Source organism: Notothenia coriiceps, unplaced genomic scaffold, assembly GCF_000735185.1.
Source record: "Notothenia coriiceps isolate Sejong01 unplaced genomic scaffold, NC01 NC01_scaffold00037244, whole genome shotgun sequence".
NCBI classification, from domain to species: Eukaryota; Metazoa; Chordata; class Actinopteri; order Perciformes; family Nototheniidae; genus Notothenia; species Notothenia coriiceps.
In genome coordinates this window covers 7,111,452-7,136,642 of record NW_011369945.1, presented here as the reverse complement: position 1 = coordinate 7,136,642, position 25,191 = coordinate 7,111,452, and the positions used below count along the sequence as shown (strand labels likewise).

The window sequence follows — 25,191 nt, the reverse complement described above, 5'->3', positions numbered from 1 at the left end:
GATTAAGCATATATTGCATGTACTAATAACTAACACGTTATTTTGTTCGGCTCTACCTGTGTTGTTTGCTATCCTATTGACAACGTTTAGTATTGCCTTTGAGACTATTGTCTATTCCCGTTGTAGCCCGGTAAGCATGTCTCCCGGAATGCTGTTCAAAAGGCGAGTGGCTCCAAACGACCCCGGTCTCGGACTCTTTGACGTGGCCGCCAGTATGCTACCGAATTTAGCGGGAGTGCTTACCGGGGCTACAACAGATGCGTAGTCTCGGCTTAAATCTGTAAAGGAAATAGCATCACAGGCGTAGCCGACACACTTAAAGCCCTGGTCAGGACTGTCAGAAATTTCTATAGCAAATGACAAAATTACTCTTGTCATTGTGTACGTAACTACCTCTCCACAGTCTCGCTACCGCGACGGTNCTGTTTTTCTTTACATTACATGTCACTTGTTAGACTCTTTTATCCAAAGCGACTTACATACTCAATACTGTGGACAATCCCCACAGGAGCAATTTGGGGTGAAGTGTCTTGCCCAGGGACACAATTACATGCTGACTGCAGTGGGAGTCGAACTTGCTACCCCAAGATTTGAAGTCCATCACACTATCCACTGAGCCACAGTCACCCGTTCCTGTGGTTTCTTTATTAAAAAGCCAGCTCCTGTGTGGTTTGATTTCTATAATAGAGAAATAAACATTTGTATTTTCCTTAAGTAGACATTTTACAGTAAGAAGAGTTGAACAATTAGCAAGAAATCAGATTAACAACATTGATGGTATCCAATCATTTAGCTGTAAATGCTTGACTCACACAACTGGTACTGCACTATACATTATATTACTACTTAAGTATAAAGTAATTCCAGTTTCACTTGATAATGTTAGCCTTATTCATTCATATCATCTGTCAGGTCCGGCAGTGGCTCAGTCAGTAGGGGCTTGGACTGTGAGCAGTAGGGTCGCCGGTTCAAGTCTCCGACCAGACCTAAATATAGAGTGTGGACTTCTACTTAGAGAGGTCCCAGTTCACCTTCTGCCCTGCCTTGGTGCCCTTGAGCAAGGCACCGAACATCCCCCTTCCCCCATTGCTCCCCTGGGCGCTGTACAATAGCTGCCCACTGCTCCTGGTACTAGACTCCTGGTAGTAGGATGGGTTAAAACAAAGCAGGTAATACATTTCACTGTGTGTGCTGTTAGCTCTGCATGTGTGACCATTAAAGAGTGTTTCATCCATCCCAATTATGAAAGTCATGCAACAGGTGTTCCATGCTCTTATTTTGAAGGAAACGTTGCCCTATTGTCGCTCCTATTCTTCCTGCGCCATGCTGGCTTCACTCCACTTGTCAAAATGGCGTTGTTCGTGGTAACAGACTTGAGTTAGTTCTTATTATTCAGTTATTGGGAAACATACGCAGCGTTAGACCCGACAGTATGGCGACCCTGGATCAGAAATCACCCAATGTGCTTCTCCAGAGCCTCTGCTGCAGAATCACGGGGAAAAGCGAAGGTAGATGAGCCACCGTAGCATGCAGGAGCTGTCACGCGAAACCTCGTTGACAAAAATAGGCACTTTGCTAATAATCGTTATATTACTAATCAGACATATTTTCCACATAATTTAAATTAGTTTGCTGAATCTGTACCCCCTACTGGATAATTCGGCGTGTTAATTGCACCCCAGTAGGTTTAGATTTGTATAATATGCTCAACTTTTAACACTGCTGGAGCTTCTGTGTTTGGGACGGAAAGTGGTAGAAAAAGAATGAAATCTATCTGAAGTTGAAGCTGTCTGGTCTTTTGCACATATGCCGAATTGAAGAGAGCATGATAAAAACTTATCAAAGGGAATTTAGTGGAAAAAGACACTCTAAAATATGAGATCGACAAAAAAATAGAATTGCTTTGAGTTTGGTTTTACTTTAGCTGTGGCGCGGTAACGTTAGCTGTCATTCAATGGGCTCGACCAGATACTGCACATCACACTAAACAGCTTTATGACACCTCCAGCTGTAAATATAAAACTGCAAGCTTTGGTTGGATAAAGCAATTAGCATTTTAATTAATCTATCTATGAGTTTGCTAATCTGTTAGCTGTCATGCTGACCAACACACTGTTACTTGCAAACACTGCTAGCTGCAGGCCGCTGCTGGATGCAGAGATGCATGATGGATCAGAGATAACGGAAAATAAATCATTATGATGCTTGTTTTTCAGGCAATTTAACTGAATTGCAGATTTTACTGCATGATCAAATGCAGCAAAGCTTTGCAGCCTGACAATGCTTTTATTTTTTATTTATCCAGAGATGATTAGTGCCCCATTATTCACAATACTTTTTCAATGCCATAACACATTTCTATCAGGTTCCTACTAGTATCTAGCTTTTAAAATCTTAAACTGTTTATTCACAACTTTTTAAAAGGAACATTGTGAACTGACTGTAGCAAATTTAAAGAAAAAAACTCCTGGTCAAAACAAGTGATGGACTTAAGAGTGCTGCCATGACTTTTACTCATTACCTGTTTTTTTATTTCTCCAGCTGAAGTTGCCCACCAGTTCCAGTATGCAGTGCGAGTCATTGGCAGTAACTACGCCCCCACTATTGAACGGGATGAGTTCCTGGTGTCAGAGAAGATCAAGAAAGAATGTAAGTTTGGACAAATATTATCCCTTACTGTTCACACATTCATATTATCCTTTACTTTACGATTGTAGCTCGTTACAATACTTTACCTACATTATATTATCCAGTTTTTTTCTCATCCACAAGCAAAACTATCCCGTCTCTGTTGCTGTCTGGTAGTTTTTGATAAGAGAGACCTTTTGCCTTTAATGTTGGAGCCATCCCAGAAAAAGTCAAAAGCTTTATTGCCCCATAACAGCACATCCAAGTAGTTTTATAGTTCCCAAGGTTGCACTATTAGTGGGAATACATCGATCCATGCTTTGACGCAGAAAATAGCGCAGCACTTACTGTCCAAAGTGTTTATTTGGTGGACTTATGGGAACTTTGTTAAAAGTGTTTGTTAGGGTAATGGAGTTGCTATAAAATGTGTCTTGTCAAAACAAGAATAGCTGTTCAGCCTGCAACCTCATGCTCCCCAGCTAGTCTTACTATAGAGATATGCTGTGTGTGTAATGTTTTTCCTTTTAAATAATGATGCTGTTGCAGTGCTGAAGCAGAGGAGAGAAGCCGACGCTGCTCTGTTCTCAGAGCTGCATAGAAAACTTCAGACGCAGGTGTGTACCACTGCAGGAAACCCTCTGAACTGTAACAGGACATCGCTCACATACGTTATTATCATTAGTAATAGATTGTAATGAGGTTTTGTTTCTGCTTCTGTTGACAGAGTGTTTTGAAGCATCGCTGGTCTGTTCTCTACTTGCTGCTCAGTCTCTCTGAAGACCCCCGCAAACCGCCCGGCAGGGTGAGAGAGACACACACACACACACACACACACACACACACACACACACACACACACACACACACACACACACACACACACACACACACACACTTCCTTATTAAAAACAAAATAAGTGTGTGATACTGTCTTGATGCCCTTACCTCCTCCTCACCTCATGTCCCTGTCCTTCCCAGGTTGGAAACTATGGAGCACTCTTCGCCCAGGCGCTCCCCAGAGACGCCCACTCCACCCCGTTTTACTGCACCCGGCCTCAGAGCCTGGCCCTGGGCTACGGAGAGAGGAGCGCCGGGCTGTCGGCCAGCATGGGGACCAGCGGCATCTCCAGCCTGGGAGTGTACACACTGAACGGGCCCACAGTCACACCACAGTCACTGCTGTCTGGGTGAGCATCTTCACATGAGTTTCTGCAAAGACAAACCTGTTGAAGACACAAGCTAACGTTATCTCTGGATTATTTACATTTATTAATACTCAGATTAAGCATTAATAGAGATGACAACCTTCTTAACATCTTCATAACTGAGTTGTTAGCTGTGTTCACCTGAAAGGCTCTGGGGAAAGAAGAGTGTTATTTATCCATCGGATGCTGTAGAAACACTCTGAAAGCATCAATTAGCACCATGAAATAAACGTGCCTCTTATAAATCTGTGTAATGAGACATCAGAAGGCCATTTAGGTCCATTTCTCCGTATTAATAATGCAGGAGTCCTTCTGTTACAAATGACCATTGAGCTGTCCGAGCTCACCTTTTTTAGACATGAAAGCAGAGATTCCTCTAAACATGAAAAAGGTCCCAAGGCATTGCATTAAAAATACACAGTAATTGTGCTTTAATTATACAAAGAATTGCTTTCTCCTTGTTTGAGTTCATTTGCTGTTCTGAGGGCATCGTCCAGCAAAAGACCTCTTAATGCAGACTATGGTGATTGTAGTGTTGTGTACTAAAAACCTGTTTCAGCTAGACCTATTGATGTTTAATGGGAGCAGCAAATGAAGCTCATCAGAACACAATGTCATACAGATGTTTTGAAAGTGGGCTCAGTAAATGGACGTGAAACATATTACATTAGTTATCAAAGGACACAGTAGTTCTGGGGAATTTAACAGTTTGTTTCCACTTAACGAGAATCAGAAAGTAATAAATGCCTTAAGACAGACATTCCTATTTCTTTGGTTAAGTCTGAATGTGAAACAGCAATATAAGACTAATTGTTTTTGTGTAATTGGATCAAACAACATAATAATGATCCCATGGACAACCACGGAACTAAAGTCAGCAGATGGGGGCACCTTTTTTCCAATCTTTGTCTGTGGGTAGGCCGATCAGAAAATCCTGGATCTACATTATAACAAAATGTGATTGAGACCCTGGGAGTAACAGTAAATGTGTGTGTGTGTGTGTGTGTTACAGTCAGCCCCCTCAGTCTGCAGCCGCTCAGCCTCTGGGTGCCCGGCTGGCCTGGGCTCTTCCTGTCAGCTGTTCCTCTTCCTCTGCGTTGGCCCCTCTCGCCACTCGACCGCTCCTCGGACCTCCAGCTCCCTCCTCCAGAGTGGTCCGACCTCGCAAAGACGGTAAGAGACATTTTCATAGAGAACAGAACGTCATTAATAATTTATTTGTCATGACGTAAACTCAATTCTCTGCCCTTGTTGTCCTCAGGCGAGGTGAGCGAGGCGGCGCTGGTGCGGGACATCCTGTACGTCTTCCAGGGGATCGACGGCAAGTTCATCAAGATGAGCGCCCAGGAGAACTGCTACAAGATAGACAGCAAGGTACGTGAACCCGCACGGAGCAGTCGTGTCAAGCTTTTAATGGACTAATCAGTTCAGAGCACACATTACCCAGAGTGCAGCTCAGGACATCATCATCCCTGATCTACCGTGCACTGTAGACCCCATGCTGGGTTGTGTAATGAAAGACACTGAATATGATTATTTAAATCTATTACGGAGAATTTGTTTCCATTTTGGACGTTTTTGGTTTTGAGTAAATGATATTGAAACTTGTTGTTGATCGGACTTCAAAAGAATAATTCAACAGATCAATATAAAGCTCTTTGGCTCCGAGGCTACATCGACCTCTCCTTTTTTCTGTTCTGCCAATTTCTTTTATCCCCCTCTCATCCTCCTCTCTTGTTATCGATGGGAGGCCTCAGATGTAACCTGTCCCGATCCTCTCAGCGGTGCTAAACTTAGACCTGTGGTCAATCTGCTGTCACTGCCTGATGGACAAGGAGACACTGAGAGCAGGAATCAAAGAGTCAAGGGTGGAGATATTTTTGAAGTCTTCCATAGCCACTTACTTTCCCCTCTGTAAAGCTCTCTGGGTAAGAGGTTTTGTTAAACAGATAAAACATTAATCTATCCTTAAATGTTAATCTTCCTCATGCGGATTCAGAAGTCTGTTAAAGCAGGATTACAGGAATCCGTATGAGCTTAATCTGTCGGAGGTTTTCAAATCAATTTAGTAACGGATGATGGTTGTTTATTTACATTTATGTCTGTCTATCTAGTTAACACCATCAGCGTTACGTGTGTGTGTTGCTTCTGTGAAGCTGCAAGAAGGGACACAAAATACTTTTTTTTGCAAACAAACTAAAAACATTAAATGTAGGTTTATGACAAGATGATTAAATAAACAAACAAATAGTGTAGTGTGCATGTGTTGTAATGTGTGCTGCTCCTCACCAGGTGGTGCTGTGTAAATCCCTGAGGGACACCAGCAGCCGGCTGGCAGAGCTCGGCTGGCTCCACAACAAAGTCAGGAAGTACACCGACGCCAGGAGCCTGGACCGGGCCTTCGGACTGGTCGGACAGGTGCGCACGGTTCCCCAGGTAACACACCTTTTCAGGTCACGTCCTCCACGTATTTTAATCACTTCGTCTTCCTCTCATAGAGCTTCTGTGCCGCGCTGCACCAGGAGCTGAAGGAGTACTACAGGCTGCTGTCCGTCCTCCACTCCCAGGTACACACATCTGACACAGGAAGTTCATATGATAGAAATAAACTAGATTAGAGCTTTAATTGTGTGTGTGTGTGTGTGTGTGTGTGTGTGTGTGTGTGTGTGTGTGTGTGTGTGTGTGTGTGTGTGTGTGTGTGTGTGTGTGTGTGTGTGTGTGTGTGTGTGTGTGTGTGTGTGTGTGTGTGTGTGTGTGTGTGTGTGTGTGTGTGTGTGTGTTGTAGCTGCAGGTGGAGGATGAGCACGGTGTGATGGTGTGCACAGAGAGCAGTCTGACTCTCAGGAGGCTCCTGGTTTGGATGTACGATCCTAAAATCCGCCTCAAAACACTGGCGGCACTCGTCGACTTCTGCCAAGGTGTGTGTGTGTGTTTTGAGATTTTGTTAATGCATTTTTGGATCTCAGTATTGATTTTTGACGAAGGCAACCAGGCTTGACCTCAGCCTCTCAGCGACTTAGTTTGTTCCTGAAGCCTCTACTCTGTGTGTTCAGGTCGGAAAGGAGGCGAGCTGGCGTCAGCAGTTCACTCTTACGGGAAGACGGGCGACCCACAGATGAGAGCGCTGGTCCAACACATCCTCAGCCTGGTGTCCAACCCCATCCTCAACTTCCTGTATCGCTGGATCTACGACGGAGAGCTGGAAGACACCTACCACGAGGTACACACACTTCCCTGTTGATTTTTACTGGTCATTTCTGGAACATTGGTTCTGACGCTTCACCCCCAAGAGAAGGAACATTGCTGAGGAGGGAGGGAGGGAGGGGGAGTAAAGAGAGGACAGCTTCTTCAATGAGGAGTGATGAGAGGAGTGTAATGGAGAGCCTGGTGATGGATGCTCCTGCTTTACTTCCTCCCTCCCCCTTTCTCTGCGGCTGTTTCCCTCACACACTTTATTTATGTGTCCATTAGTCAGTGTGTGTTTAAGAACACCCAGACAAAGTTATTGCGCCTTTCAGGAGGGAAATTACCCTGTAGATCACACACTAGGGCTGTCCCCAATACCATTTTTTGGGCTCCGGATATTCGGTAGTAATCAACAGCGAATATTTGGATATTCGGCGCGCGCTTCAACACGTGTATTTCGGTTTATTCAAGGCATTCATTTTGTTATTCTACAGTATTGTTGTTTTATAGTTATTTGTTAATGTAAATAACCCAATTTATGTTCTTTGAAATTGAAAAGGATATTGTGTTTTCGTTGCAGTTGTATATGTCTTAAAGTGGACCTATCATGCTATATTTGAATAATATAGTGTAGGACCATACCTATATAAGGCATATTTATACTTTTTATTTTTCAAAATACCAAACAGATCATGCATTTTAGCCATTCCTCATTTCGCTCAATTGAACACTGTCTTTGCATCATGGGCTGATTCTGTGAGAACAGCACCATCTACAGGCCTGGCATATGTACTACAGCGTCTCCAGCGCTTTCCAACGGCAATGTCCGTGGCTGTCTCCTCCTGATTGGTGGAGTTGGCCCAATAGCCGTAGCGCCACTTCTGTGACGTCATAGAAGTGTTCAAATCTGGATCAGTCTGTATCAGATCCGTTGCAGCCCCTTTTTAAGAGATTTGGGTATGGAGGAAAATAGAGAGGGTTGTGTTTTCTGACACTTGGTGAGTTCCCTGGAACACCGGGGACACATGTTCATGTAGAAAAGACGTACAAAAGTGCATTTTGCATGATAGGTCCCCTTTAAGTGTAATTTGGCTTGGCTTCCTATTTTGTATGGACATGCTTTTATTTTGAAGGAGAGTTAACGCTGTTAACAGGAATCTGTTGTTGCTATGGAAACAACGTGACGGACAAAAGGAGTGGAGATTAACGGAGAAAAGTCATATCTACATATAAAGACGGAGAAAGTAAAGGAGCTCTTACGTTGGAGGTTTCAATAAATTCAATTTTTTAAAAAGAATATCCGAATAGCGAAATTGAAAACCGAATAGTGGGCCAACAGTATTCGGATATTCGGGTACAGCCCTATCACACACACACACGGTTTGTTAAAACATGCAATAAACAGTACTTGGAGTAAATATGAGCTTTTAAGGTCCATCAAATCCCTGCAGTGTTAGTGAATGTGATTATTTCCTAAAAGATATCCAAGCACATTATCAATAAATTTTAACATGATGTTGTAGCATTGAACAGGACATGGCGACACACACACATTTTACCTTAAAGTACAAATATCTACTACAATTATTGCTTCTGCGATCCATATTTCAGCTACTTGACAAAAATCGGTATTAAAGAGAAATAGTTTGTCGGCTCTTATTTCAGCTAATAGCTTAAGGAAAGTGCTCTGAGAGATGGATTCATGGCAAAGCAGACCGTTGGAGTCAGCACACATAGAGTACGCAGACTTAAGCTATCATCGTACCCTCTGAAGTAAATGGGCGATCTAAGTGAATGTGACAAAGAATGAAAACCACACCATAGAGCTACTTTACTCTCTTCTGAAATACTGATTCTATTTGACGTCTCCCCGTCACAGCGTTCTAAAGTCAATGTATTTATTTGTTCTCTTTTTTTGTAGTTCTTTGTAGCATCAGATCCCAACGTGAAGACAGACCGTCTGTGGCACGACAAGTACTCCCTCAGGAAGTCCATGATCCCCACGTTCATCACCATGGAACAGGCCAGCAAGGTACACACAACCAACACACCATCACACATCTCTTACGGAGGCATTTCCAAAGAGCAAAGCCTTAGGTTTAACGCTTCCCCGCCTAAAACTAACTACAGTAACTCCAAAATCTCCTCCCGTGAGAGTAGTAAAAGGACATTTAAAAGGTGCACATTAGGGATGTCCCGATCCGATTCCGATCATTTGATTTTGACAATTTGCCGATACCGATTTTTCCCGATCCGATCTTTATGCAATGCATTAAGAGAAAAAAAAGCATTCAAGTCCCTTAAGATTATTTTTTTATTTAAAGGATATTCTATCCAACATGGATATAGCTTCTTTCTTTCACAGCAGCATTGGATCAGTTCAGTTGTGCAGCATTGGATCAAAACAAAATAAAGCTTATCAGTACTCGTTAGCTTACTGCTACAATTAGACACTGCGCCCTGCCCACTCTGTTGCCAGATTTGAGAGAAATAAGCAGGTCTATGAAAACAAGCCCCAAAGAAGCAACACATACATGATGTTGTGTAATTTGAAACCAAAACTAAGGCCTCAGGATGACTTTAAGACTTGAACATGGTCATTTTTGTTTTGTAACATTGAATACAACAATTAAAAAAAAGTATTTAAAAAAAAAATACAAAATACAAAATCCCGATCACCGATTTTTTTTCTCCCGATTCCGATCTTTTGAAAATCACGTGATCGGATCGGGACATCTCTAATCATGACACAGATAAGACGAGTTTATCATCCATCATCAGACCTCCCAACGTGACATGAATCTGGAGTCTCGCTGAACTGTAGCGGCAATACAGTTTGACCTTAAGGGGGGTCGGGTGGACGTCTGAGGCTAAATGAGGACGGGACAAAGAGCTAAGGATAAGATAATGTTTTGTTTTAACATCTAATAAAATGAATATGTTTGGTTTTGGTTAAAAAAAGGTGGTTCATTGAGGATGTAATGATCCACAGAATTGGGTGTTGCAGATAAATCCAAGAGAACAGACGTATCAATAAGACGTGTTTAACTGAAGTGTATCATGTAGGGAATCAGAGCAATGTGACCTTAGAAGTTGGCTTTGCACGTGAACATATATATCCCAAAAAGCTGCATCATGACACAGATAAGAGGAGTTCATCATCCATCATCAGACCTCCTGACGCGCTCTGCTGTGTGTGTGATGGATTGGACTCTCACAAGGACACGTCAATGTTTGCTGCTACCTGTGAAAACCAGAAACACATATATAACTTTTATCATTGACGGATGTTTAGGGATGAATCTGCACAGCTGGTTAGAATCAGTGTGTATCATCCTTCTGATTTGGTGTCTACTTCCAAAGAGTGCGTTAAACTGCGTGTTTGTAGCAAAAGGTTTCGAGAGAGTAATTTGTCTCACAGTTGCTTTTCATTCCACTTCTTTTTTAAATCTGAAATGCAAATGTAGAAAAGAGCAGCTTGGTTGTTGACCTCAAATGACGACTCGTCTCCGATGTGTTCAGACGCCGCCTGAGGGCCCAATGTTCAGGATGTCCTTCAGTCTTAAAAGGAATCTGCTGAAGTGTCCTTGAGCAAAACGCTGAGGTCCTACGGTCTCATCTTTACAAAAGCACAACTGCATCGTCCTCTACGTGATTAACAGTCTGTTATTCTGGATTCCCACGCAGCAGAAGGGTGTGAAGCTCATCAGAAACACTTCCAGCAGCGCATCGGAACATTCTGGATTTAACTGGAAGTAAACAGAAACTAAACGACGTCAACGAGGCACGGCAGCTTATTAAGCAACGTCTAGAGCAAATGTTCAGAAGATACAGTCCTGTATGTAGAGAGATCTAAAGGAAGGATACTGATTCATGAAGGGAAACAGTGGAGGGTATGTTACAGAGTAGAATCCTTTATTGTCATTATACAGGTACCATTCGATGAGTAGAGCTACTCCTTTTGTTAATATGGTGCCATTAGAAATACAAAGAACAAACAAACAACATTCAGGAGAAGACAACATACAAACAACAAGCATTCATACTTCAATATGCAGGGATATATCGGCAAGTCAATTGCTAGAGTTAGTTTAACGAAAGTGAAAATAATAAGAATGCTAACATGCTAACATGCTAACGACACCTGTATACTGATAGTCTGCTCCAGTCTGCTGTGTGTGTGTGTGTGTGTGTGTGTGTGTGTGTGTGTGTGTGTGTGTGTGTGTGTGTGTGTGTGTGTGTGTGTGTGTGTGTGTGTGTGTGTGTGTGTGTGTGTGTGTCGGTGTGAAAGTCAGAAGATGGGGAAAGGAGGCAGAAGACATCTGGCTAAAGGCAAATGTTAATTCAAGTTTTCTCTACTATTTTGTGCATGGGACTAAACATCCTGATCACTTTAGCTGAAGCATCTGTGGCATTACTGGGAGCTGTTCTCAGGTCAGTGGAAGCCCTCTTATGCAGGCTCACAGGAGAAGCTTGGCAGAACCAGGAGTTGCCTGCTCCTCCATACTGTCATACTGCTCCTCATGATGCCAGGGAGTGTGAGCCGCAAGCTGGATACACACAGCCTGGTGACGCCAACATGTGTTATACACAGGTAAGGTGTTGTTTTGTTTGTAGCATATCCAGGAATATCAAAGTGGATCATAATATCAATGATCATATTATGTCCACAGTTTTCTTCAATGAATATGACCAAAGCAGAGCAAGGTAAGGGAACAAATATGCAAAGGTGTGTTGAATTTCCAAGAGAACCATGATGTTATGTCCCCCAAATCTCATGATTCTGTCCTCTGCACAGCTCCTTGTCTAAGTGACCATGACCTGTCCAAGCTTGTCAGCATATCTCCTCTATTCAAGACCCTGCAGGAGATACAACAGTCTTTACAGAACCTTACAACAACTGGCTCGGATCAGCATCTTCATAATGGTACAAAATAAGCATCGAAGAAAAATGTAACTTTTAATGAATTACACAACAAATTACAAATGCCTAATGAAGCATTTTTTCATATATTTGTATCCGCTACAGAGCATTGTGTCGTTGATGCCCAGAACCACGATAGGCCTCTAGTCCCGACTGCCCTGGACAACCTCTCCCCTCAACACTCGGCTGTTTTCCTGTTTGGTTGCCAGGTGATGCAGTTGCTCGCAGACTGCCCCCTGTTTCCTTCCGCGCTCCTGCTACTGGCCAAGTCGATCCCTGTTTCCTCATCTTCCTCTAATGAGGCTTTACTGGCGCATTGTTCAGGGGACTTTCATTTTGATTCAACCAATCAAATCCTTTATCTGTCAGAGGCAAAGCTTCAGCATGTGGGACATTTCATCGCTACTATTCTGCAGGCTATGGCCTACATAGCATCAGGTAATAAGATCGTTATTGAAGATAGACTTGAGACCCAGTCATTGTTTGGCAATAGCCATGTAATACAGTTCAACAGCTTTGGTAATCATATTTGAAATCACAAAGTATGTAAGCCTCTTTGGAAACAATATATGTATTTGTTGTCTGTACAACTAGGATCCAAACCTCAGGGCTTTATGAAAGCTCTCCATGAGGCCATTTCAGCTGTAAGCCTTCAGCTGTTGAACATTTCTTTCAAATGGAACACAGCAGAAGTAAGTATGAGCTTTTAAGGTCGCACACATCATTCTCTTACTGCATGGGTAAGGGAAGATAACTTTGTATGCTTTCTTTTTACAGTCGGAATTTGATGCTTCAGAGAGTCACGGTGCATTTGTTGAGGAATTTCTTAACATTAGAGTTCCCACTGAAGGGCTGTTCACTGAGCAGCTGTTAGCTAGCAGGTTGGTGAGAAACATTAAAAGCTTCCAGCAAAGTGAAGTATTCCATTAGATAAATCATTTAAAAACTTGCTACCTTTGTTCCAATTTAGACTTCAAAAATATAAATATTTCAAGTTAGAGCAGCTCGTCACAAACCTGAAACGGAGTTCAACTGACAGCACGGACACAGGTAAGACAATTGTTGATTTATTGTAAGAACAAAGAAAATAGTTTACAATATGCAAAATGATAACATGATAATTTCTCTGACCTAACCATTCACAGGATGGACAAAACATGTATACATAATAAACAAGTACTTTCCTAAACCTTAGCAGTTGTGCAATAACATTATATTTGACAAAAGCATCTGTCACTGCAAAGCAAGTATTTTAATATGGCAATGGTACTAGATAGATTCTATGGTTGTTAAATTAGTTAATTTATGCAAGCTTGATATGGCATATAGTCAATATAGCGCCATTAAAAACCTGATGTCAGGAGAACAAACACATGAACCTTGACCAATATAAAAACCTAAGAAGGTCTGACTAGCAGTCCACTTATTTCTTATGCTTTCACACTGCTATTCCCATCCTGCAGCCATTGATCCATCAGGCTATCTTGTGAAACGCATGGAGTTCCTATATTTACCAAATGTAATATACTTTTATTCTCCACAAAAAGGCACACATACAAACCAATAAAGACTTTTAATTGTGATTTCAAATTAAAGTCAGATGTTTTTCCCTCACAATATCTAGGCATCATTAAACCGTTAATGGCAGTTCTGTGGCGGAAAAGAGGGAAGCAGATTTTTACCTCCTTCGTCAACTTAAGAGAAATGTCCAATATCCCAATATACACACAGTTCAGGACTTCAATGACAGCATGCCAATCAGCAATGAAGTTGTTCTAGCATTAAGGGGTTGTGTTGCTAGGTACACAATAATCATATATTATTGGAAGATTGACTTATTGTGTCTCTTAATTTTTCAGAATCTAAAGTCTTGTTTGATTTCTGTAGGTTTACCACCAAAAGGGACACCAATGCAGGTATCAATCAATTAGAAATCCTAATCTTAATTTAGGGTATAGTCACTACCCTCATACCCCTCCGTGTTACGTCATCATCTCCTCCTCCTCCACAGATGTCCTGCATAGAGGAAGAAATCGACCGCATGACTGAGTCTTTTCTGCAGCTGAGTGTGCAGCTGCAGAAGAGAGCTCAAATGAGCTCATGGCTGAAGGAGAGAGAGAGGAGTGCTGGCAACCATTCTGCGGTAATAAGCCGAATATTTCATATTTTTATTACATAATCAAAATAATTAATCAAGGTGGTAATTTGTGCTGGGAACATTTTAGAAATTATCTTTTATAATTGAATTGCCTACAAATGTCAACATGCTCAAATGAACCCTGATGCTTATTTTATTTTCTCACTCCTCTATATTTTATAGCATTTCATAAATATGAATGATATATTACATTAAAGCCTTTAGTGGATTTCAATCATTCAAGCCTCATGCTGATATGCATGTGCTCCCATTCAGCCCTGACTAAAGAGGGGCATGCGTGAATCAGTATTAATAAATTCAGTGCCTGCATATTTGCATTTTTGTGTTATTTCTTGACACAGTGTAAGATTCCCTTACATATTGTTACCACACACCGTCTCTAATACATTCTCTAATAATGTCCCTATGCAGAATGCAACACCAACCAGCATGCCAAGCCTGAGTCGTAGTGGAACAATCCTGCTGGAACTGAAGAGGCGCTATGTATCACAGCGCCTCAATGAGCTCCAAATCACATTAGGCCACATCAGACAGAGCCAGCAGCATGACAGCAAGTCAAGAGACATGACAATAAGCAGCTCACAAACAGACAGCATCACCACTCAGCAGGGGAAGGGGGATCTTTACCCTGGCATAGAAGGATGCAGTCCTGCTGGCGGCCAGCGGAAGGATAGTATTCAGGCTAGCGAGGATCACAGCCAACAAAAAGAAAAGAGCAGAGGTCTTGGTAACTCTAAACTGGAGAGTCATATTTCCCACCAGCAGACCATCGACTCTGTTCAAAGACACAACCCTGATACATTACTGGACTGCCAGATGCTGGAGAGCCAAGATCAGCTGCATTTTAATGAAAGCATGATCACACAAGACCACATAACGGGACACACAGATATTGATGACATGTGGGAGCCCAATGATCAGTTACTGGATCTGAATGTAAATCAATCCTGAGGAATGTGTTTCTCTAGCTTTTTGTGCCTTGTTGTTGTTCTTTAAATAGCTTTACTATCTATGTACAGTTTAATATGCTGTCATGTTTGTTGAAGGATGACTCAAGTGACCTCTACTCTAAAAAACTGCTGTTCTGTTGTGTTCTTTTGAATTATCTGTGACCCAGAACAGAAATAATGTCTGGCAACAAGAGGTGTGACACAATCTGTCATCTTCTCCAAACTGTTTCTCAGGCAGGATTTAATACCAACCCTTCCGACAGGCTCTGTTCATTACCATATTATAATTAAGACAATAAACTTCAGCTTAATAAACACAAAGTGACACTTGTGCTTCTGTGTTGGTTCTTGTTCACAACAACCTCCCCCTCTTGTAGAGGTGAAGACCCACATGTCCTCATGAATATTTAATATTTAACTCGAACAATTTTTTCGCTGTTTCGCACACATGTAGGTCCTCTAACCTTTCTTCCCGAAGCAGTCGGGTTCAACATTTAATTCAATAGCAGTTACTAGACGTAAAATCTTGTAAGAGAAGTCTTTGCTGCACAAATGCTGACTTCTTCTGCTTTGGTGGTTTTTCTGACGCACTAAGTTCTGGGTCTTATAATAGAAAGTAAGTATTCCTAAACAGGGCCATGAGCCAACTCAGAAGGTCAGAGGGAACAAGTCTTCACTTACTATCAGTGTTAGCTCAGAGCTCTTTGCCAAGTCCCCGGGGTTGAATCTGGCAGTGCCCTGTAGCTGTGTGTGTGTGAGGGGGGGGGGTGTGGTTCAGTGGCTGCCTGAGAATATCTGCCTTATCAATTAGATTAGCTGCTATGTGCCGCTGACGTGGCCTGTGTGTGTGTGTCTGCCTCACAGCAGCACATGCCATCATAAAACTCCAAGCTGAGATTCTCCGGAGCCGTGTGTGTATTTTTGTGTGGGAACATGCAGTGGTACAACATTATGCTTGCTCTAGTTGTTTAGATCCACACAAATGCTATTTTTAGGAAGACTGCCTTTGTGTGATGTTTGTGTGATATGTATACGCATATAAAGTATATGAATTAAAGACAAAATATCTGACAAGAAGTATTCCTCTGATAAGAAATAGTTGTATAAAAATATAAGCTGCTTAGGGGAGGGGAAGTGGTTTGTCACAGCAGGCTATATGCTTGCATGCATCTGTTCGTTGCAATTTTGTCATGGGAAAACGGAACAATGTTTTTTCCGTCTTTCTTTTTTGTTTTATAACATATCATTTTTATCATTGTTTATACGTGAGAAAATCACCACAGATGCAAGCAATGCAAATCATTTATTATAGCAACACCCAATATAGCAATGTACATCGGCAAATGAGATCTGTATGAATACCAGTGATGATGGATGTTTAGATAGCTTTAAGAGGTTTTTATAGCAAGCTGCAGAAGATTTACATCTCCAATTTCCAGCATGTTTCATCCATGACTGTCAGCTGTAATCATGTTCTAATCTGAAATCCTTCCAAATCCCTAGAAATCTGCTCCACGCAGTGCATCCTCGAGGAGCACACAGACACACACACAGGCATTTGTTTACTGCCTTATGTTATATGCTGGTAAATGCTGTTGGTTTTGTTGTAGGGGGTAAAGTTTACCCTCAAGTACTGCTGTATTCAACACCTGCTGTGAAAGCCCTTACAGCTGAACACACAGCAACACTCGAAGAGTAAAAACATATTAATTATTCATCTATTTATTTGAAATGCTTTTCTTTTTGTTGAAAGTAAGTCAAACACATTGGATGCCTGTAAGGCTTTGAGGCTTCCTGTTGTCCTGAGTCTGTGGCTTGTCACTAAGCAGGCCTCCTCTAGTCACCATGGTACTGCATTACTGTTGCTATGGTTTCCTTATCTGCAGGATGTGGTTCAACCAGGCCTACCATATTTAGTATTTTCCTCCGAGTGCCGGCCTACCGCTGATGCTGACAGAAACACAAGAGTGCACTCAGATGCCTCTTTGCTTTTCTTTTTACATTAAAAGCTGCTCCCTCTAAGCATTAAAACAACATGTTGATTTACTCGGTCACAGTTCTCAGAATCGTACAGCTCCAACACAGCGTGTCTTCATTTTCATGTTGATGTTTTACAGATAGATACAAACTAATTCAAACAGAAATGTGCAGGGTATTTCCCCAACATGTGCCTGAAATTCACAAACCATTCATTTCTATGCTTCGTGAGAGTAATCCTTTCATAATAACAGACAATGACTCCGAGATTAAATATGTGATCACATGTGATGTAACTGTGAGATTATTGTGGATCGTTCAGGCTTGAGGATGACGTATCAAGGGTTAATCTCGGCATGTTGACAAATAACATTAAACAATGCAGTAATCCAGTTGTTTTGATCAGTGATAAAAAGCAAACCAAAGAAATGGGCAAATATAATTTAAAAAAAGCAAACATCATTGTTAAATGTGTTTCTATACATTATGATAATAATACATTTACACTTGAGATACTCAAATTCAAACGCCAAATATAAGTCCATATAATTATTGACATTTGAGAGGTTTTCTTTGTAAAGAAGCAGTTCTCTCTAGTGTTTCATACAGAAGCATATTTATTAAAGATGGTTGAAGATCGTTATAGTGTCTATAATAAACTGCAAGTGAATCAATATTGCTTCAGATGTTCTGCAGGTCTACAGAACAGAGAGAAACAGGAAAAAGAGCCAGATGTACCCCGTCATTTCAATCTGTTGCCATTTGTATTGCAGCCTTATCACATCGTTTAGCCTTTACAAGAGAGGCGAATCACTGCAGTTTCAGCAAGACACAAAAAATAGCATATAATTAAACTGTTCGACAGTCACGTCTCTCCTCCACTGTGTTGGCGTGATGGGCAGGAATATGTATTAACCTTTTTCAAATAAGCTTGTGACTCATTGTAACTACATTTGTAAAAGTAATATTTTTTTGGAATTAGGTTTATCCTTCAAAAGATTAAAGAAAAAGAAAGGGACATTTTGCTTGTGCTCCATCATGTAGCACGGAAGAGTTTGTACCCGAGATATATTCAATGATATAGATTAAATATCATAGAAAAGGCCCTTTCAAAGCTAAACTCCCAGATGATACAAGATTATTTGATTAGTGGGTTGTGCACAGTATTTTATCAGCTGCAGTGAGCCAAAGATCTGTCACGGTTCGTCCCACAAGACAACAGGGTTCGGATCCAAGTGCTTACAACGAGCGGCAGGGAGGGTTTATCGATGTATTCAAGATCAAGCCTTCATGCTACAAGAATCAGTAGATTCGATGATGGCAAGTTGGCCAGGAACAAAGATGCTGGGCTGCTACTTGTAGAGCTAGATCTAATCAGAGGTAAAGGGGAGCAGGTACATAATAAAGTAAAGTGTATTAAGAATAAAAAAAAGCTTAAAAAAGACGGTACAGTACTATAAGATAAAATAGTCTACCTTAAGAAATGCATACTTACAAAGGGGGACCAATTGACTGTAATCCAGGGTAGAAATCCTTGCATGTCTTATTCTAATTTGCATGTGTGTGTTGATGCATGTAAATGAAAAGTATGTATGCTTTGTATACCTGCAGCCAGACTATTCTGGCTACAATAAATGACTTAAATACTTCAATAGAGCTGTAGGCCTAACACTTGTCCAATCCTCTTTTTTTGAATTAAGGAGATATTGCGCTTGATTCAGTATGATTAATGATGCTTAGCAAATTAATATTCTGAATGAATTGAAAGAGCTCTGCTATTATCTGCTCAACACGATTATATTACACAGGGCCAAGCGAGTGTCCTGTGTTCTTCTAAAGATTTAATAAAACTAATTTGAATTTGGTTTACATGTTATATAATGAAACCCTGTGTTTGTTTAGCTCCAGCAGTCAAAAGAAAGGCAAATGCAAACAGGCTTGCATAATGAGTTGGTTAGGCCATCGCTAATGACTGTAACATGGTCATCATGCACATTGTAGTGTAGGAGGGAGTGACTCACGCATGCGTATCATAGCCTCTGCTCAGCTACCGCTAAGTGACTGCTGAAAAACAAAGGCAGCGAGTCGAGGCTGCGAAATGTCATCAGTCATGTTTAAAAGAGGAAATGGACTTCAAACAATCAATGGTGTGGTTCTTTGAAGGGTGAAATAAGCGAAGTGTTATCACTGCTCCTGCTGTTTCTTCGAAGACTCTCGCAACAGTAAGTGACTAAATCGGCTTTTGAGGATCCACAGGTTCCTCCTCGTTGCTTGTTTTCTTTTTTCTTCTGTGTTTCTCGATGGATCTGGACTGAATGACAGTCGCAAGGGGACTGTTGTATCGCCAGTAGCCGTCTCGCATCACGGACTTGTTTATTGCACCCAGTGGAGTGAATAATGAAGTTAGTGCTTTCTAGATAGATGATGAATTGCGAGTCAGGGGGTTATACGAAGCCTTTCTTTCGAATGAGCATGTAGGGATTTCAGAGCCATTTTTCAACAACTTTTGTCGTTTTAAATCCCGCCTTTGAACAGACAGTTGGATTTGGATTTTCCGTCTCGAAGAGGGAAGTTTCCTGCGCGCTCGCCTGCCGAGGAGAGGCGCTGTCCGTGGTCCTGAAGTCATTTCAACAATCCTGTTATCTTGGCTCGTGTGACAACAACTGAACAGTTAAAGGTGACACTGTCCACCAGCAGCATCAAAAAGAGTTTAATATGGTAACTCAAACCAAAGTTCATCTGCACACCTTGGTACTTTTGTTGTTTGTTGGTAAGTATAACTCTCCCCAATGTTCCAATAACTTTTTGAAATGTGACATTGCATGCCCTGTTGCATCCGATTTTCACTTACACAGATGCGTAGGATAATAATCCTGGGCCTGGTCGATGGTTTGTGAACTCTCCAACTGACCCTGAACTCTAAACCCACTTCCAAAGCAGTCCCACTGCTGTCTGCACAGTGCAACACGTCAGCATACAAGCAAAGTAAACATGCATTTAACAGAAGACACAAGGGATAACATTTTTCCCTTGTCTTTTTCCTCTCTCTAGTCTCCTCCCCATCTGTCTTGATGTTTATTTGCCCTCTTTTCATGTGTTTGTGTGAGCCCTCACTGAAAAAAAAGATGAGATGGAATCGATGTTGTCACTGTCCGCCCAGGGGGGCTTTAGGTTATATAAGAGCACGGGACCCAGCCCGGCATCAGTCACACAACCATGTGGCGAGATCACTCAGATTACTGCCTCACTTCACTTAACAGCAAATGTTTATGTTTATTATCCTCTCAATTATGTCCCTCCCTTTTATCATCCACTTCCTGCCTCCCTCTAGTTATTATTTCTCATGTAATGCATTTACTCATCAATCATTTATTTCCCTTATCCCTGCTTGCACACAACACTGTCCTCCTTCTACACTGCCCAGTGTTCTTCATCCAACACTCCCTCCCTCCATGTACTCCTTCTGCTAGATAATACTAATGGGCAGAGGCCATCATTAGTGCTTACTGGTCTGGATGATCTTGGATTTTCCATCAGTGTTGTGACTCAGGTCTCTCCAGTGCTCAGGGAGCTGTATAATTAAATGTGTTGCTTTTTTAACGCTTACTGAGTTTTGCAGCTTGCCAAAGGTTGGATTTGTTGTAAGCACAGAGTTCAAGTGCTGATAATCTCAAGAAAGAGGCCAAATCTATACAGTTAGAAATGTGCCTGTCAGTGTGCATGGTTGTATTTTCACAGTCATTAAATTAAGCCAATTTCACTGGAAGTTTGTTATATAACAACATGTTTTAATCCTACCAAGAAGGGAATTGGGAATTATAACTTTGTCTATAGCACACTTTGAAATGCTCTTGTATTTACAAAATGCCCACTCTGAGGCGACCTGTTTGGTTTAGTGAGTAATGAAAGCTCAATAGGAAAACTACTTAAATAAGTTGTTTATACTTTTTATTTTCCATTTGTATTTACTGAAAAACTAAACCTTCCTTTTAAAGCTTCCCTCCAGAGACCCATAAACATACACTGACTCGCTTTTCATAAGGTTTCATCTACAACAACGTTATGTTAACTTGTTAAAAATAGTGGCATGCATTGCTTTCCCCACACTGATAAATATAATCTTTGAATATGTCAATATTTGTTTTATCTCCAGGATTCCAAGTTTATTAGGATGGCTCCTATCTCACATTTAGGTTGAGAACAGATACACTTCTCCCTTCAGCAAACACATACGCAAACATCCTCTAGTGTCAGACACTGTGAATACATCTTTCTGCACAGTAAAGCTGAAACATAAAGTAACAATAAGCAAAACAGCTAAGAGGCACTTGAAATATTTGACTGAGCTTTCCTCAGAGTTGCGACTGAGTTTAACATGTGTGATATGTTTATTCTCCATCAGTCCATCTGAGCCAGCCAGTATGTGTCGACATCCCGTCGGAGACTAATGCAGTCGTGGGGAAACCCATGAAGTTGACTTGCATCTACTGTTTAAAGAGGGACGAGCTAAAGTCGAAGACATGGGTAAATTGGTACTTCAAGCCATATGAAGAAGAAAATGACATCCCTCCCGAGAAGACTCATGTAAGTTGTTGCTACATTATTTTTTATAATGTGATGTAATGTATATGTTTATACTAGTATGTCATATCATTTTCGATGTATTTATTGCATGAATGCTTTTCTTTCCTCTCTCCTAAGATATACAAGTTTGATATTGACAGTCCAGTAGATTTGGATGGACCATATAAGGGCCGTCTGAGATGGGATGGGACCCAGGACTTGCAAGATCTCTCCATTTCCATCATCAACGTCACCTTTAATGACAGTGGCGTCTTTGAGTGCAACGTAATACGAGAGTTTGTGTTTGACTCCTTCAATCCCTCGGTCTCAATCACCAAGGAAATCAAGCTGACGGTGAAAGAAGAAGGTGCGGCTAACAGTTTCCTACTTTTTCCCACATTCTTCCGCCCTGTTCTGCGCTCAGGTTTAGCCTTATGCTTGTTTGCCATTTCAGTACAACTGAGTGTTTGGTCTAGCTGGGGTTGTGTTGAGACATATCAGTTCAGCAGGGTTATTTCAGAGCTGCACGTGATGTTTTTCAGACGTCAGACTTGTGTTTGCCGTTTAGTGATTCTCAGTCAGTGGCATGCCCCCGTGGTGATACTAAAAATACACATTTGTCCCAAGAGATGTACAAGATAAATCTGACACACAAGTTGTGGAAGCTTTTTCCCCAATGTACTGCATCACAAATAAGTCTTATTTCAACATTTTTAAATTAAAAATGCAAGAAACTTACCAACAGCCTTCAAGTAAATGTATAATTCATATTTGGCCTTAAAATAAACCCAAACCAGAGGAGGTCCAGCAGTGTTTCAGTAGTTGAACTGGGAAATGTGTAATTAATCTGTGTACAAAATATAGATATTTTAACTGATTTTTTCTCTAATGCATTTCATTTAAATTAGTTTTCTTTGCAGATGCAAGACTGTTTCAGTAATTATTTCCCAGCAATACTGCCTCACCCAGTATACTGTATGCTGGAGAGGTTCGGCTCAAGCGTGTTGATTCAAAATCCCTTGCGGGAGAAACTCAAATGTACTGAGTGTTCTCTTTATGATGTACACGCCCCTCCTTCGAGGTTACATAGTTGTTTTTCTGACTTTTCATTATATATTTGCAACTCATTGTTTTCACTAAGTGATGCATTAATGTGAGGCAACTAACAACACCACTTCTCTACCCTTTGTTGCCGCTGTAGTTAAAAAGGAATAATTGTGTGTCTTGTTTTGTCTGCCTTCATTGATCATGAAAGCTTTCCTCTGTTGTCAGTGAAGGGGTTAATTCAAAGCCAACTACTTTGCTATCTATTATAAGGGGTAATGTATTCTGCTTCCCGAATGCTTGGCTTGCTGAATGTTTCATTTACCACATTGATTAAATATACAATACAACATGTATATTTGGAACTACTTTTCAAAAATGATACCTTCTTGCATGTGGTATATAGTTCACTATCAGAGGCATTGGAATATAGGCCGACTAGTTATCCCAGTGTTTGCTTTAAACTGGAAAAAAAGATGGGTGCGAATTTGGTGTGATTATCCTCTGAAGTGCAACTTTCAAAGATATACTTTATATGTGGTCTTTTATACATATCAAAAAGCCTCTCCTTCACATCTCAAACAACTGTAGCACCACATTTCACAAAGCCTTGAGCCAGTGTACTGTACATTAAAGCTTGGGAATCATATTACTATAATGATGTCCATAGTGGTAGAATGGATTAGTTTACGGAAAACGTATCAGCGCTTTCCCATCTACATTACACTTAAAAGGATTATATTACACTAATAGCCTCTATTTGCAGATACTGCAGAATCAAATCAGTGAAAGCTGTAAACAGTCGGGTCAGCAGGCTTTCTGGAATTTGGTGCATGCACTGGCATAGTGGTTCACAGTGAAATATAATGATCGAGAAATTAAAGATTTTGAAGGATAGGTTACATTTTTTCAAAGTCATGCTCACATTGTTTTATTGAAACATTCTTTTGGCTTACTGTTTTCATTCCTCTTGCACGTACGGGCCATTTAAAATAATAGTGATCGAAAAAATCCACAGCCTTCTTTTGCAAAAAAACATTAAAAAGTTTCTACAAAGCAAGAAAGCTTAAGCCTTCTTCGAAAATTGGCCTTTAATTCTCTCTTATACTATTTTTTCACTACATCTTTGTGGAACCAAAAAACGAATTTAGTCCTAAAAAGAAAGTAACTCGGCAGGCAAAAAGTGGATTTTTTTCCCCCCGCACTGTTTCAATGTTTATAAAGAGATATGAGCATTGTTCGAAGACACAATTGAAATAATGTGGACTAATTGAATACAATGTAAAGATATTTTTTAATAAGTCATACATTTGTTTGCATAAAACCAAATGATGAGCTTTAATATAAAATGTGTAATGCACTGAGAACCATTCTGACTTGACATATCAATCTTAGTTCATATGTAAGGGTGCCCTGTGGAGTTTTGACTATCAGCTGCTCTTTGGGGCGATGCCTTTATGAGTGGGTCCCTTTTTTGCTTGTGCATGTGCATAATGATGCTAATGCATCCTGATGTTGGTTTCACGCCATTCTACTGGCTGACAGTTGGTGACACCAATAGTAAGAAATACAGCAACAACAGCAGTAAATAGCTGCTAACAATCAGACAAAGGTGGAAACAATGCAGGATTTAAATCATTTTTATAAATTGGCCTCTCGAAGTTTCTTTAACAGGGAGACAAACAAAAAACTATCTGGTACAACTTAAGGAAACACACAATGTATTCCGATAAGAAACACACAATGTAAACATACATTTTGTTGTTTACTAGAAAACTCCACAGGGCAGCTTTATCCCCCTCCAGACTCTATTATCATGGTGGTACAGGTATGGTCATAATGTTCTGTGTGCAACATAGATTCTTTTCAAACAGGATGCACCCCAGAAAACTTGACCTTGCTTTGCTTAAAGGTCAGATGCAAAGTAGGAACTTTTGCACGCATTGAGTTGGAATTTGACTGTTATAAATATGGCCTTTTCTTTTATAATTGACAGTGGGGGGCCTGCAGTGTTGCAAATACACAAACAAGCTTAGCACTTTCCCAAACCAGTAAATGCATAATCATCTCCCCTGCTACCTTTAACACAAAGACATTCATAGGAATGATGCACCCTGAATAATACATCTTACTTTCTCGTATTGTTTGTGCTCCCCACAGCCCTTGGAGACTCCGCCGCGATCTACTCTGAGATCATGATGTATTTGCTGCTTGTTTTCTTGACCTGCTGGCTGCTGGTAGAGATGGTCTACTGTTACAGGAAGATCTCCAAGTCTGATGAGCAGGCACAGGACACAGCGTGAGTCTCACACAGACAAAAGCATTCAAGGTTCAAGGCTTTTATTGGTCATTACGTACATAGCTACTGTTTAGTTATGATGATGAAAATCTTAGGTCACAGGCTCCTCCAACAGTGCAACACAATAACACAATACAATACATAAATACAAAAAGTAAAATAGTGAAATATGCAAGTGATTGGAATATGATGTATTAGATAAATAATTTCTAAATTGCAGCCGGATGAATGTTATGGATGTTGTTTCAAAGTTCAGG

General features: G+C 40.9%; 3 protein-coding genes across 3 annotated transcripts; all 3 read left to right on the top strand.

Annotated features, from left to right (window-relative positions):
* Nucleotides 1-1,351: 1,351 nt before the first annotated feature.
* LOC104965245 (gamma-tubulin complex component 3-like) lies at nucleotides 1,352-10,610 on the top strand. The gene is made up of 13 exons (XM_010794202.1): nucleotides 1,352-1,508; nucleotides 2,542-2,649; nucleotides 3,175-3,242; nucleotides 3,353-3,430; nucleotides 3,607-3,815; nucleotides 4,846-5,006; nucleotides 5,095-5,207; nucleotides 6,126-6,251; nucleotides 6,332-6,400; nucleotides 6,619-6,751; nucleotides 6,887-7,053; nucleotides 8,941-9,051; nucleotides 10,542-10,610. Exons 1-13 carry the CDS (start codon nucleotides 1,433-1,435, stop codon nucleotides 10,608-10,610), a joined length of 1,488 nt encoding a protein of 495 aa, XP_010792504.1. The 5' UTR covers nucleotides 1,352-1,432.
* Nucleotides 10,611-11,420: 810 nt separating this feature from the next.
* On the top strand, nucleotides 11,421-16,049 carry LOC104964571 (uncharacterized). Its single transcript, XM_010793395.1, has 10 exons — nucleotides 11,421-11,613; nucleotides 11,693-11,726; nucleotides 11,818-11,946; nucleotides 12,049-12,381; nucleotides 12,538-12,635; nucleotides 12,721-12,824; nucleotides 12,914-12,993; nucleotides 13,831-13,859; nucleotides 13,955-14,086; nucleotides 14,513-16,049. The coding sequence occupies exons 1-10, from the start codon at nucleotides 11,599-11,601 to the stop codon at nucleotides 15,050-15,052; spliced, it is 1,494 nt and encodes a 497-aa protein (XP_010791697.1). The 5' UTR covers nucleotides 11,421-11,598; the 3' UTR covers nucleotides 15,053-16,049.
* A 3,040-nt stretch (nucleotides 16,050-19,089) lies between these two features.
* scn3b (sodium channel, voltage-gated, type III, beta) lies at nucleotides 19,090-24,938 on the top strand. Its single transcript, XM_010794201.1, has 4 exons — nucleotides 19,090-19,798; nucleotides 21,431-21,612; nucleotides 21,730-21,958; nucleotides 24,796-24,938. Exons 1-4 carry the CDS (start codon nucleotides 19,744-19,746, stop codon nucleotides 24,936-24,938), a joined length of 609 nt encoding a protein of 202 aa, XP_010792503.1. The 5' UTR covers nucleotides 19,090-19,743.
* Nucleotides 24,939-25,191: the final 253 nt, after the last annotated feature.